We start from the raw sequence: 15298 nt of genomic DNA, 5'->3' as shown, positions 1-15298 counted from the left end.
GTATAGAGTTGCTTAGCTGTGATATTTTATCACCTGAGTGCATTTGTGCTCCTTTTTTTGGAGATATCTGTATCTTACCAGCACCAGTGAACACAAAAAAATAGGTAGTTCTATAGAGAAGACTTTATTAAAGCTTGCATCACACCCAGACTTGATGTTTCGAGCCCCAGGGGGACCTTAATCATCGGTGCCTAAATAGGGATGTGCCACCTTTTTTAAATACAAAGACTTTAAGGACAAAATCACAGAAGGATGGGTGAGTGGGGAGAGGTTGATATAGGAAACCCGGGATGAAGTTCCACAATGGCACTGCAACGTAAGGTCTGGGATTGAGGCAAGCTTTAATAAAGTATTTTCTTCATTGAAATACCTATTTTTTCCCCCCTCTGATTCTGGTAATCATATTTTGTTAAACTACATGATTTTTTTTTTTTTTCTACTGAGTTAGCAGAGCAAGGAAAAGGGCAAAAAAGGCAGCTCACAAGTACTTTAAAAGGGTTTATTCCATAAGAGGATCAAACATTTCCCCAGAGAGCAACAAAAAAACACCACACCAACGCGTTTCGGGCCGTGTGCCCTTTCTCAAGTTGTATTTATATATGAACCTATGGGACTGTTCTATGTTGGATGCGCCGGTTGGTCACCTCTACTCTTACTGAGTTAACAGACCTGCCCTTGGGGCCTAATCATGTGTTTGTTTATATATCTCAAAAAAGGACAAGCATACTAATCTCAAAGTTAATTTTATTAGCTTGACGTTTCGGTTCAAGCTAGAAAGAAAAGTTTTAGCTGGAGCTAAAACATTGAGCTAATGAAAATCAGTTTTCTGAGACTGGAGTACCTGTCCTTTTATAATACTTCACCAAAATAAAAATACCAGGGAAGGAGATGGAATGGGTAATTTGGTGGCGACCAAATGACCGCCTGCGTTCGGCCGCAGAGGGACCCTCCACCGCAGCTGATCTGCTGCTGGAGCGTCTGCCACGGGCCGCTTCTATGTACGTTTTAGCGGTTAGGCTAGGGGGTTAACTTAAAGGGATTTTAGTGATCGGGGTAAGGGATTAGGGTAGGGGTTTTTACGGTAAGGTTGAAGCTTGGTCCCAATGCAGTGGCGGTGACAGGTCCCAGGGGCGGTGAGTCGTGGTGAAGCACCGGCGGTCATTTTGGTTTGTGGCCAAAAAGCAAAATGGTGCGTCACCACCTGTTGCTAAGCAACCATTAAAGCCGGTGTACACTAAAAACCATAATACAAAAAATATATAAATATATATATCCGAGGATTATATGTGGAAAGCGAGAACAACGCCAACATGTTAATCCCACATCAAAACGAGGGCTTGAAAGGATGGTAACTGTAGCTAGATCAGGAATCATGGAACAGTCTCATACCTCTCAGCACAGGTCCCAGCCTCAGTACAACAGAAGGGCCGTCCAAATGCAAAAGCTGGTGTATGGATATGAGCTGACAGTAAAGGCAAACAGGCATTGGCTAATACTAGTGCACTGAAGCATCAATAAATGGTATAACGTGACTACTATGAATGTATACTGAAAATAAAAACAACTTGCCCAATAAAATTAAACTAGACAAAAATGAAATATGTGCGGCCTGTACTTGTAACCTACAAATTAAATTATCAATACAAGGCACTAAAAGTGTGATCCAAAACCACAGTGTAGGAAATAAAGTGTCTCATTTGGGAGTCGAGTATATAAACCGTGCAGTCCAACTGTAAATATTCCAGCCTATAAAATCCAGCACAATAGGGTCATCAACTAGGAAAGTCTAAGATACACATCCAGATGGATTAGCGACCACACCGATAGGGACCCAGAGCATCCCCTGTTTATCTCACGTAAGTATACTGATCATCATAAACCACTGTACATCATGCAAATTCCTTAAAGCCAGTTGGCGTACAATAGTATAGTTTATATTAAATAAAAATATAGTATACGAATACATAGAATGATTCATCGTTTAAAGTTACTACAATCCAGGTAACGGGTAGCATTCTGTAGTGTCAGTAATATCAATTATGATGGTGTATAGTCTCCGTTTTAGCGCAGTCTGAAATCCATGATGGTACAAATACTGCTGCAATCATATGAAGTGTAAGGCAAACAGATGAGTCACAAAGTTTAGAACAAATAACCCAGGAGTCTGAACACATCCCACAGTATATAGTTGTAGTAGATCTAGCCTCTGTTGAGGCATATGGAAATAGACACCCAGCTGTAGAAGTTTTCACATCAGTTGGGCCTAGGGTAGTGACCTACACAATGGAATCCATCGTTGTACAAGATTAGAGGAAGCAAGAAAGTTTCAATTCCTAGTTCAATCCTCTAAGCAGCAGCGTGTTTTGGGTAAAGATTAGACATGCCTCCAGTGGAAGAAGTAGCTCATTTTGATTTGCATCCTTGTCTAGGTCTAGGCACATGAGCTATTGGCATACAACGAAAGGTTGCCAGAGAATTACCTCTTTCACAAGTGTCTTGCTACATGCTGAAATGTAAACTCTTCACAATCTGTGGGACTGAGCAATGCTTTATGAATAGTCAATCTGTGCAGATTAATACATTCAAACACTCGTTTTGATGTCGGATCAACATGTTGGCGTTGCTCTTGCGTGTGACAATCTTCTGATTATATATATATATATATATATATATATATATATATATATATATATATATATATATATATATATATATACAGATCACAGTTTTTTGTGTACCCTGGCTTTAATGGTTGCTTAGCAATAGGTGGTGAATCGCAGAGGTTTGCTTTTTGGTGCACTTTTTGAACAGGATTCATTTTCTGTTTGAAGCACTATATAAATGTCTGTGTGTCAGTGTTTGTCCTTGCACCTCACTGATGAAGGGGCCCTGAGATGATCTCTCCCAGTGTAGTACACACTGACTTTATAGTGTATTTGAAAGGTCTTGGCGCCAAAACATCCCCCGTGTGAGCCTACGATGTCTCACAAAGATAATCGATTCAATCATAGACCTTTCTGAATGTGCGCATCCCTTCCTAAATGTGTTGGGCGGTTTCCTTCCGACAGCCGCACTTCGAGACGCCATAAGATAGCAGACCCTGCGTCTTTTCTCCCATAATGTCACCAGAACCAAGGTTCCCACTGTATCTCAACAATCCCACTCTCCGTCTGCGTCCTGTAGTTCCTGAGCGTTACCAAGATCGCTGTGGGAAGATTAGTTCCGAAGGAGCAGCGTATGGAGATCACGCCCCCTCAGTAAGGCCGACAGCATCCCCAGTAACGAGCTCAGCGACCCGCAATCCCTTGATGCAGGGGAAACAAAGCCCCCCCTCCGCCTCACTTATGAACACAATAAATGCTCAAATTCATGTCAAGGGGAAAAAAAAAAATGCTGGCAGCCACTATGATGTTCATTCTGTACTGGCCAAACACGTTAAGAGATAAAAATGGAACAATGTGAAAAACAGGTTAAGATCTCATTTTGGAAAGGGGACCCCCAAATGGTAAATATCAAAGATGTATACTTCCATACAGCCAGAGATTGATAGATTCATTATAAAGTTGTAATATGATACTCCAAGTGCTCAAATGTCTCAAGATTAGTTATAACTCTATCTCCGGATTAACCTATTATACTATTGACTACATTACATATTATGTTGTATACAATACTAGCTGATATACCCGGCGTTGCCCGGGCGTGGAAGGGCAGGGGGCATGGTAGGGGGAGGGAGGGAAGGGGAAAAACTGCAGGGGGAGGGAGGGCAGGGGGAAAGGGCACGGGGAGGGAGGGTAGGGGGGGGCAAAGGGCAGGGTGAGTCAGGGACGCGTTAAATAACCCATTCCCCTGCGTTTACTCACCTTGCACACGGTCGTGCTCCTGTTCCTACTGGTACCGGCCGCCATCCTATTCCACCTCGGGCTCCTCAGCGGAGAGACTGAGACGCTCCGGTGAGGAGGTGCTGTGCCTTTCGCGGGGAGAGGCGGAGACAGCCGGAGGAGTGCCCTCGGGGACGGGGAGCGGCCTATGTGAGGGGAGAGCCGCACAGTGCGTGCTCTGTGTGTGTGTGTGGGGGGCGGGGGGAGGGCAAAGAGCCGTGGGGATGTGAGCGCGCCGATGTGTGTGTGTGAGTGTGTGTGTGACCTTTGGCCCGTCACTCAGCCTCAGGCCAATGACAGGTGTGCGGGGGCGGGCGGGCCAAGGGAGCCATCTCATTGGCCTGAGGCGGAGTGACAGGCCAAAGGTCCAATGTGATTGCCGCTAGGGACACAGGGAGACACATACAGACATAGACACATAAGACGCTTTCAGAAATATATAGTAAAAGATGTGTGCAACAATCATAAGGAGACATTCATAATTACATACGCCATAACCATAAAGCATATAGACTCAACCGTGATAGGTGCAGAATATCCAAAACCTATTAGTCGTGGCAGTCAGTAGTGGATAATGCAAGGTGGTGGAAGTCTTTCCCTCATATCATATATCCTCATTTCCCTCATATCATATCATACCACCCCATATCACACCTCCTACTCACCCATAGACAGGGAAATGACCCTAGTTAATATAAATAGATAATATCTCCTCCAAAGTTCAATTAAACTGTCTGCACATTTCAAGGGAGAAGGCAACTTCCCACACCAAATAATGGCATATAATTTGTATACTGTTAAAGAAAAGAAGAAGTGGGAATATCCTAGAAGGATACGAGAACAGACATCACTACGGGTGAGAAGGAAGTGCCCTTCGACGCTCGCTACTCACCCTGTTTCCATATTCCCATAATTACCAGCGCCCATTTGTCAATCTGTAACAGGATCACAGTATATTTGTCAGGTCATATTCTCTATTGAAAAGGTGTGTTGGAGTAATAGCACTGCAGGGAAAAATAGGGCGGGCAGCCGCGTTAACCGTGTTAACCCATGTTGATGTGCTAGGTGGAGGATTACAACTATATATTCACATCGTACCACACTGGCTATTTACACTGCTTTTGAATACGGATGGACTCATATATAGAATATTGATTATTCGTTCCGGTGACTAAGTTGAATACTAAGGATATTTTCTTTATATTATATTATTGTGGATTAGACTTTCACATGAATATTGTAAGATTTTTGCAGCATCCCTACAGGACTTACTTAGGAGTCATATCCTATTGCCACCCTGTCTGGGTTCAGGACCATCTCAATGATACTAATTATGACGCGTGCACTTGCCAATTGTGAGCGAATTTTTCTGTATACATGTTGTGCTCTCTCTCGCTCTCTCTCTATCTATATAGATATATATAATTATATAATACACTTTTATTTCTATTTATTTTAGTTTTGCTTTGTTTCAGCTGTTCTGGGAGAAGAGGCTTCAAGGACTTTGTGCATCTGATGTAACTGAACAAATAATAAGATCAATGGAGCTGCCTAAAGGCCTACAAGGTTTGCTGCTTCACAAGTAATTAGTGTGTGTACATACAGACGTTTACCAGGGGATTGGGTATCTTGAATTTTTGTTCTATCCTTCCATTTGTTCTTTGAAAACATTTGGAGCTTCCATGCTGTCTATTCTCTATTCTCTATACATTCAGTGTTGATGCAGAAATCCTGTAATATACATTGTCAGCAAACTGTTCTTTAAAAGATAGTTACATAATAGATGAGGTTGAAACAAAGTTCAACTTGCTGTATGCTAATTTAGACATCAGATACTTCTATATTTTATTTACAGTATTTTGATCCAGAGGAAGCCAATCGAAAAAACAAAGGGAAACATGCATGCACGGTCATGCTCCGTCACTTGTGTCGCTTGGATTTAGTATGCTAATTTTGTCACATAATATTTGAATACTGGATACTTTATTATGAAGACGACATACCTTAAGCCAGGGGTGCGCAATCTTTTTTTTTTTTTTTTTTTCCCTGTGCCCCCCTGCCGGCTCTCATCCCCTCATCGCGCCCCCCCAACCCTTCCTTGGCTTTCACTTCTAACAGCGCGCGCAATGTCACGTTGCCATGTCAACAATGCATCACGTGCCCACGCGGCGTCATTTGACATCATCACCAGAAGCCGTCTGAGCCAAGGTAAGTGAAGTTTACAGAGGCCTTCGCCGCTCCCCAGAAATTTCATTTAAATGCATTCGGGAAGCGCGCGGGGCCTCTGTAAACCCCGTGCCCGGCAGAGAATCTCGGGGGTCTGCCCCCCAGTTTGCGTACCCCTGCCTTAAGCCTTTGGGGTTTATCTTGACTATATGGTTTTTTTTTTTGTATATCTGACACGATGGTTGCTAGCCATATGCTTATTTAAGGTGAATACACACATACACAGTGGTTTACATTTCTGGGTTAGGCTCATTGGTAGTGGTCGGCTTTCTAGCGTCTTTCATTCACACTTTTTTTTTTATTCAGCCCACACCTTTCCGGGCGTCCTTGGGGGTATGTATGGTTCACATTGATTGCGCTTTTCTGTCTTGAGAGAGGTTCTTGCTAGAACCAAAAAATTTATGCTTATGTAATAAACTGTTTTTGTATCTTTATTTAGACCCGTGAGTGCCTAATCTCTTTCACTATTAAAAATAATAATAATATATATATATATATCCGTAAGATATTTCATAGGTTGTGATGCCTTTTAGTGGACCAATATCTCATTCTTGTCCATAAAATTTTGAGACTGCAGAGGTCTACTCATCAGATGTGTTCTCTGAACTGGATATCTGAGGATAATACTCCTGTCTTCGCACAGTATACTTGTCTTCTCAACTCCTCATCCATGGATGAATACAGCAGAGGACCATAGACACATAGACGCATATATCACAACCTATGAAATATCTTACGGCTATATTTGAATCTGTAGAGTCTTTTAACTTCATTAAAGTATAACTAGCAACTCTAGCTATTATCCAACGAAATCAGAAAGTATTGTATACTTCTTAGAACTTGTTGATGTGCTGTTGTGATTTGGGCTTTCAGAAAGTTAAAATTGATGCTGATATATATCTATATCTATCTATGTACTCACAACAACAAGTTCTATGAAGTATACAATACTTTCTGATCTAGTTGGATAATAGCTAGAGTTGCTAGTTATCCTTTAATGAAGTTAAAATGCTATACCCATTCAAATATAGTAGTTAGATATTTCATAGGTTGTGATGCTTTTTAGTGGACCAATATCTCATTCTTGTCCATAAACTTTTGAGACTGCAGAGGTCTCCTCATCAGATGTGTTCTCTGAACTGGATATATGACTCATCTATGGATGAGTACAGCAGAGGACCATAAATGAGCTACAGTGTGCTAAGCTTCTTCTGAATAGTTCATTCACTGAGGGAGAACATGCTGTGATGAGCCTCATGCACTCCCATCTTCAGTTTAGGGATCAGAATAAAAAATGAATTGCATGGATCACAACCTATGAAATATTTTACTCTTTCTGGGACCAGTACAGCTAATGACACCCTAAATCTAGTATTGAATCTTTGTTACAAGAGCTTTATTTAACAGTAATAATCATAGCCCATATACTCAGTAGTCTCTCCTGTGACCAAAATGAACCAATACAAGGGAATTTGTAGACTGAAAAATAGGGCGTGTTTATTTTTCTCTGTCTACTCCTTTTTGGTCATGTCACTGTGTTGGGCAGGTTCATTGCCCGTTCCTCCCCTTCTCATTTGTCTTCTTACACGGAGGGAATGGGGAGAGGGTGGACGAAACATGACGTGAAATACCCCATATAATTTCCAATTAAAATAAATTTGCAGTGAGCAAGTTCACGTACTGTATAAAAAGGAAGCAAATTACACTGTTAACTTGATCACTAAACGGATCACACCTTTTAAAAGGCTTGCAAAAAATTAGTTGGAAAGAATATTTGAGGGAAATTGAAAAGTGCTGGAACATCTTGGTGATAATTGCCGGTGATGAAAAGCAAATATAAACAATGCCTAATGAAGTATGTAAAATATATAAAAATTGTAATTTTGAGCCACTCGTTCTTTCATAAATGGACTGTAGTAACTACCTTGCCGCTTAACCAATGGGTTACTAACGCTTAGCCCAATTTAACAGGAAATCGCTGTGTTTAAGTACATGTGGAACTGAGAGAGGGCGGCCGTCATGCACTAGAAAATCTCTGGTTGCTCAAAAGAATTGTCCCTAAATGTTGGTGTCCTGTAGACTTTTTTTTTTTTTTTTTTTAAACAACATTTTCAAAAGCATCATCTACATATTTTGATTACCAAAAAGTTGTACATGGGAAATAATTGTCCTTCTTTGGTTTTTTTTGTCCTGTAGGAGTTGGTCCTGGTAATAATGACAATACCCTCCTTTCAGCGATTGCCAGTGCTCTGCACACAAGTTCTGCACCAATCACAGGCCAGCTCTCGGCAGCTGTTGAAAAGAACCCAGCAGTTTGGTTAAACACATCACAACCGCTCTGCAAAGCCTTTATTGTCACAGATGAAGATATCAGGTAAGACTTTAAAGCCGCACTTCTGCCTAAGATCCCCCCCCCCTCCTCTCTAGTTTGGAAGCGGTGGTTTCCGGAGCTGAACCACGTTAATTTCTGCTCTGAGGATCCATGCTTCCCGAGATACTGTACATCTGTTGGTGCCTCAGGTAGAATGATCTTCGGATAAACAATATGGAGGTTTAAATCTCCAGCGGCACGGAAACCAATAGAAAGCTGCAAAGTGCTGTGGTAGAAGAATAAGAATCATGGAGTACTGGTAGCACCTACGGAGGTATGTGTCTCAGGAAGCAGGGAGTCCCCATGGCTGAAATGAACGCATCTCGGCTCCGTAGACCCCCACTATATTCTTTTATATTATTATATTCTCTTTTTCATATAGTTTTTGAGAATTCTGTTTGCGCTCTAATGTCCATTAATATGAAATAAAATCCACCTTTAAACAAATAGTTCCTTCTACTCTTTTTTGCTTTTTAGTCAACATTTTTTACAGGGTGTGAACCGGGGTCCCTCTGTGTGAAATACACCACTGTCTTAAGATCCTGCCCCCCCCCCCCCCCCCGTTCCCGAAATACTTCCCGGTGAAATAACCAGGTTTAAATCTTCCTCGAGAAGCACAGTGGCTGCCAAATCTCGAGCCAATAGGAAGCTGCTGCAACATCATCGGTTGGGGCTTCCTATTGGATTGCTATTTAAGGTCTCTTTAAAAACCAGAACACAATATCGGCAACTTCACCATTAAGTCTCTCAGGTGGCTAATTTGGTGTTCCCGACACTGGAAAATAGTGCGGATCAGCTCTGGTGGACCACCCTGTTAGAATCCTGCATTAAAGAAATAAGTAAGTTTAGGGTGGATTGCATCTTTAATTTTAACTATTGAGTTCATGTTCTGAAGTTGAACCAGTAGATGGCATCTTTGAGTAACATTCGCTATTATTCTGATTTTAGACCATGTTTGAAGATGTTTTGGCAGTTATTATTATTCTTTTATTTCTCTTTTATTCATATGGTGCTGACCCGTGTCGCAGTGAGATGTTGGGATAAGGACAACAATGTTCCTTTAACGACTTTATTGTAGTGAATATGTACTAACATTGTTATTGGTTAAATAGTGTGGTAACTTTTACAACATAAATGACGCCACAGATGCTGCAGTACTCCAAAATGTAATCTTAAAGCCATGCTGTATAGCAGACTTCCAATATATGCCTTTTTATGTACTGGTGATAACTGGTAGCAGCCTTGATAATATAAATCTTAAAAGTAATGTACATGTTTGAGTTTACACATGAATGGAAAGCTAGAGAGTGGTTTTATGAAACTATTTCTGGCCACAGCTAAGCATGGCTGCATTTTGTTTGCTGTGAGAAGTTTGCTTAGTTTAGGTGTGTTTTTTCCGAGGGAAAATTGAGTTTACAAACTGTAATTTACGTGTAGGCTGCCAATTTCGTTTACTAGGAATGTAATTTTGCAAACAGTTCTAAGCTTGTCCTGTATGCTATGGTTTCTTTGGAACGAGATGTCTTTTATTTCTTTGCACTATACGTTTGTGGAAACTGTTATGTTAGTGATAAGTCTTCTGTGGCCAAAGCGTTTTACAGAGGATCTCCTCAGCTTTATGTAGCTGCTCTAGTCATGGAGACTGTGTACAGAAGGTGAGCAGGTTTATATAGCTTGAATACAAAGACTCCTGCTATAATAGAAATAAATGCTGCAGCAAAACAGAAAATTAAGTGGAAAAAACGTACGCTATTATGTCTCACTAAATGACATAGATATACATTTTTTCCAGCCCACTCGTTGATACGCAGCTCCAAATGTTCAGACTATCCAAAAAGTCTGTGCAAAAGGTATCCAATGTGGTAAATCTGAGCACAAAAAAACTGGGGTATATTAAATGGATTAAATACCCTCTCTGTATGGGATGACGTCACTTATTCCATACTAAGGGAGAGATCCTCAGCACATATGGAAAAGAGAAATAAAAGAAAAAGAGAACATAGCGTAAAACCATTTACTGAAAAAATAGATTAAAAAAAAACCTCATACATTTCACTCAGAAGTGTAGGTGAGTTTAAAGTCTTTAGAGCGTATAAAGGTCACCCGAGCCTTATTTGTGTGCGGTTGAGGTATTGGCGTTCTCCCAGCACTCCACTCTCCGCTCCCACAATCACCTCTGCCATCTCGCCGATCGTCACATCCACTGTCGTCCAACGGCGTAGAAGGACTTCTCTGTGCTTTCCAAATACAGGCGATTAGAGAGCTGTATTTGGGAAGCACGGAGGAGTCCTATGCCGGTGGACTACCATGCATGTGACGATCGGCGAGCTGGCAGAGGTGATTGTGGGATCAGAGAGTGGAGTGCTGGGAGAACTCCAATACCGGTACCTCAAACGCGCACACAGAAGGTTTGGTGCGACCTTTATATGGTATGGGTACATTTCCTAATATCGGATTTGAGTTATTGAACATCAGCTGGATTTACCATTTTGTACTCTACTTTATCTCGTAATGTGGCAGGAACTGGTGTGCCTATAGGTGTATTCTATCAATATTTGGATCTATTATGGGACTTGCTCTATACTTTTGGAAGGGATTTAAAATTTTGTTTCTATCAACGTGTATTGTTGACAACATTTTATGGAAACTTCTTTGACTATATGATTGGCCTTGGACTAGTGGCATACTCTTTTATACAGTCCATTATATGGAGCTCTATACGGACAGGACCACTACTTTTTTAAACTCCTGTGGATTTATATGAGAATAAGAATATACTCTGGACGATTTCCATGGTTTATGGACTCTGCAGACCTCTGGTTTGATATTCTGCCTAATGCTTGTTACTGTATACTGTATATTATATTTATTATATTTACTTTTTCTACTTTTTCTTTGCGCTGTGTGCTCCATTGTCTTTTCTCTGAAGTTCCCATTAGCCTCTGCACTGGTGACATCCTCCAAGGGGGTGCATACCTGATCCAGGAACACGCTGCACTTTAGTATTTACCACTAGCAGTGATGTCATCAAGGAGTGGGCAGGACACTGTAATTTGCTGTCTCTTTGTGTTTATTCTTGGGTATTGGGTATATATTCTCTTGTTTTCTGTCTGTATCTTGACAAAGGCCAAAACGTTGAAAGCAATAAACATTGGCGAGTGCCGATCTGTTGGGACATTTTTGATGCATATATGATATATATCAGGTGATCAAGCTGTGTCGATTTTGAATTGGGCTTGTCAAAGTTTCACAAATCATGTTATTGGAGTTGGAATTTAAGGTAATATCATTTTTCTGACTTGTTTCCCGTTTAGCGTCCATCCTTTATATCAAAGCCGCTTCACGTTCACTGAACCAAGTGCCAGATGATGCCTCAAAATGAAATGCAATTCTGTACACTCCCAGCTTTCTACATGGATGTTAAACGACTTAATATAACGTTTACAAACATCATGGTACTACCACAGGGGGTGACTCTGTTTTCCTTAGTCTTGAATCTCACTTCATACTTTTGGGAAAACCTCCCATTCTCTTGACATTACTGAGCCATCGCCACCTCCTTTTTTTCCTGTAAGTGTTCTGTGTGCTTCAGCACACTTCGTGTTTGGTATTTTGTCATCTTACTTTATTTTCAAGATGTTGCTGAAGCATGTCATGTGTAAGATAGTCAGTCTCCTGATGTACCTAGCATATGTAGTCCACTCTACTGAACCAGAAAGCAGCGGATGATAGCACGCACATCTCGTAAATTCACATCCTCGCCTTCGTTGAATCTTCCATACATGTTTCTGTAATAGTGCAAGTGGAGATTAGATGAAAGCATACAAAAAAGAGAGAAAAATATACAGTGTATACAAGTGTCAGCTTGCAATACGATGGAAAGTAGGGAATATTAGAGCACTATGTGTACTCACATAGGCATCTGTGAGCAAAATCCCTCAGCGTTGTCATTACACACGTTTTTTCGGTCCCTGGATGTGGTCATCTGCTGGGGTGTACTCGATGCAATATACCTGTAATCAGAAGAGAGGCACAAAGTAGCTCAAAATCAGCAAAATGATGTTGGTAATACCAGGGATGATGAAATAAATATATATTTAATAATGTACTCACACGGGCGTGTGTGAGTAAAAATCTTTTGTGCAAATCCTGATGCTTCTTGCTGTCATATAATGGTTCAAAGCCGCTGATGTATGCTCATAATGAGCCAAAAGTGAATATAAAGTGCGCAACAACAAACAATATATACGTGATAAAGTGATATACTAGAGTAAATATTGTGACCTTTGTAAAATTGGAGAGAGCGTCTGCAGCTGCGACACAGGGGATAGCTCAAATAACCCCTAGAGGAGACAGAATAAAAAGAAGACACAGCGCACAACGCTCATAGTGCATTAAAATATATATAATGTGATACAAATAAAGGTGAGTATTAGGCGTACATTTAAGTAAGAAAAACAGGCATTGGAGGGTTATTGTTACCCATACACCACTCGGGACGACAGTGGAGAAGTCTTCAGTGTGCAGACACACCACTCCTGGCGTCACGGTCACTTGCACCCAGACTGGGTCTTGACTGGTAACCAGCTCCTGTTGTAGATAGCAGTTCAGCAGGGCTCACAATACACGCAATGTCCTCAGATAGGGCAATCTTTGCAGCAACACAAACCACGCTGTCCTTCACTCCGTCCGGTACTTCCGTATTGGTGACGTCACTCGGGAGCGTCAGCGCGTCGTAGCCCTTCCGGACAGCGTTATGGCCCGCAGGAGGATGTTATATAGTCCAAGAGTCCAAAAAGTTCTCAGAGCAGCTAGAGTTCTATTATCCAACGCGTTTCGAGACAGCTAGGTCTCTTTATCAGGGATGATGAATGATCAAGGATGATGAAGAGACCTAGCTGTCTCGAAACGCGTTGGATAATAGAACTCTAGCTGCTCTGAGAACTTTTTGGACTCTTGGACTATATAACATCCTCCTGCGGGCCATAACGCTGTCCGGAAGGGCTACGACGCGCTGACGCTCCCGAGTGACGTCACCAATACGGAAGTACCGGACGGAGTGAAGGACAGCGTGGTTTGTGTTGCTGCAAAGATTACCCTATCTGAGGACATTGCATGTATTGTGAGCCCTGCTGAACTGCTATCTACAACAGGAGCTGGTTACCAGTCAAGACCCAGTCTGGGTGCAAGTGACCGTGACGCCAGGAGTGGTGTGTCTGCACACTGAAGACTTCTCCACTGTCGTCCCGAGTGGTGTATGGGTAACAATAACCCTCCAATGCCTGTTTTTCTTACTTAAATGTACGCCTAATACTCACCTTTATTTGTATCACATTATATATATTTTAATGCACTATGAGCGTTGTGCGCTGTGTCTTCTTTTTATTTCATAATGAGCCAGTAGGCAGAGAGAGCGCACAAAAGTCCAAGATGAGTGACGTGATGCTTGCAGAGTGAGGAGAGGGCAGGATACTGGGAGAGACGGAGTGGGGGAGAGGGGGGGAAGGGTGTGGAAAAACACACTGGTGGTGGCAATAATAGCAATGGAAGTGAGATGATATACTACACTCACACGGGCAAGTGTGGGTGAAAACCACACAGGCAGTTCTTGACACAGGCTTTCCTCTGTTTGGTGTATGTCCGCGTCTTCAGTCCAAAGACTGGCGGTGCCTCGCAGCAAAAACCCAAGGGAGGATGACAGCCAAGGCAGTACAAATAGATTAAAACGTGCAATTTATTAAAGAAGAAAAATAAAATCCGTAACTTACATGGAAAATAATAAAGGTGGTCTCCGTAGCTAGGTACGTTTCTGTAATAGCATGAACTTCTTGTACTGCTTGAGCTACTTTTCAGATTCGGTCAGTTCAGTCTGAAGGTCAAGATTGCAGCTGATCCTAGAACCCAAGTAGCAAAAGCGGTCAACAATGCCAAGAAATGTACCCTCTAGAGTAATGTCAGGCATTGGTTCTTCCACCCTTTTGGTACTGAACATGATCAGTCTTTTTAAAAACCGGTCAACCGGAAACTCTTGGGTGACACAGAATTTTGCAAGAAGGATTCACTGTGGGCATCCAAAGCCCCATCTTCTGTGAACAAGAAATCTCTCGGAATCCGCTTTTCCTTTATTTTTTATTAACCTCCCGATAGTCTGGTTCAAAGATAAATGCCATCACTGCTGTCCATGAATGTGTGAAAAAGCAGACATGAAAAGATATTAAAAAGCACAGACTAAGATGCACCACCGTTTCATCGCATTATTTGTGTGAAAGCATTTTAATTCTTTGTTTTCATGCACTACAGTTGCGTTCACACCTTGATGTAATGAGTAAATGATGTCCAACAGTTTGAGGGGCAAACCCAGTTAACTCAGAATGTTAAAAAGACCTTGTCGGTGTACTGTATTGAAAGGGCCCTTTCAAATAAACCAAGAAGGTTATATAAAGGGGTATTCATTTTTCTCTATATTTCTCCTTGCATTTTTTAAGCTTTCCCAAGTCTCAGCTGAGTTCTAACACTCGCTGGCCATTTCTTTCATTTTACCTATTCTATGTTTGCATAGAATAGCAGGTCAATTATCAAAACACAAAACAATGTGGGTATATGAAATTAAAAACAAGCACAGTGCTTTGCAAGATAGACTTGCTGTGGGCTCTCCCAATCCCTCTCCCTCTCTATAATAAGGATTACATACACGAGTTGTACTTTTTTTATTTGACGTTTCCCTTTCTATATTTCACCTTAATTTCTTTTTTCTTTTTTTTGTTTTATGGGTGTTTTATTAGCTATTATCCACCTGAGGTTGGAAGATCATCATTGCCAT

At 41.4% G+C, this 15298-nt stretch overlaps 1 protein-coding gene across 6 annotated transcripts in view; it reads left to right on the top strand.

The window, feature by feature from the left end:
* The window catches only part of MBD2 (methyl-CpG binding domain protein 2), an 88840-nt gene that overhangs the window by 60573 nt on the left and 12969 nt on the right, over positions 1 to 15298 (top strand). For 2 of the 6 annotated variants that reach the window (XM_075586466.1, XM_075586428.1), the window contains 3 exons: positions 5357 to 5447; positions 6414 to 6440; positions 8304 to 8481. In XM_075586466.1, the coding sequence (XP_075442581.1) occupies positions 5357 to 5447; positions 6414 to 6440; positions 8304 to 8481 (296 nt within the window). The remainder of the gene's footprint in view (positions 1 to 5356; positions 5448 to 6413; positions 6441 to 8303; positions 8482 to 15298) is intronic. The other 4 variants (XM_075586478.1, XM_075586437.1, XM_075586447.1 and 1 more) reach the window with 3 other exon arrangements.

This window comes from Ascaphus truei, chromosome 1 (genome assembly GCF_040206685.1).
Source record: "Ascaphus truei isolate aAscTru1 chromosome 1, aAscTru1.hap1, whole genome shotgun sequence".
Taxonomy (NCBI): Eukaryota; Metazoa; Chordata; class Amphibia; order Anura; family Ascaphidae; genus Ascaphus; species Ascaphus truei.
This window is presented reverse-complemented; position numbering and strand designations above follow the sequence as displayed.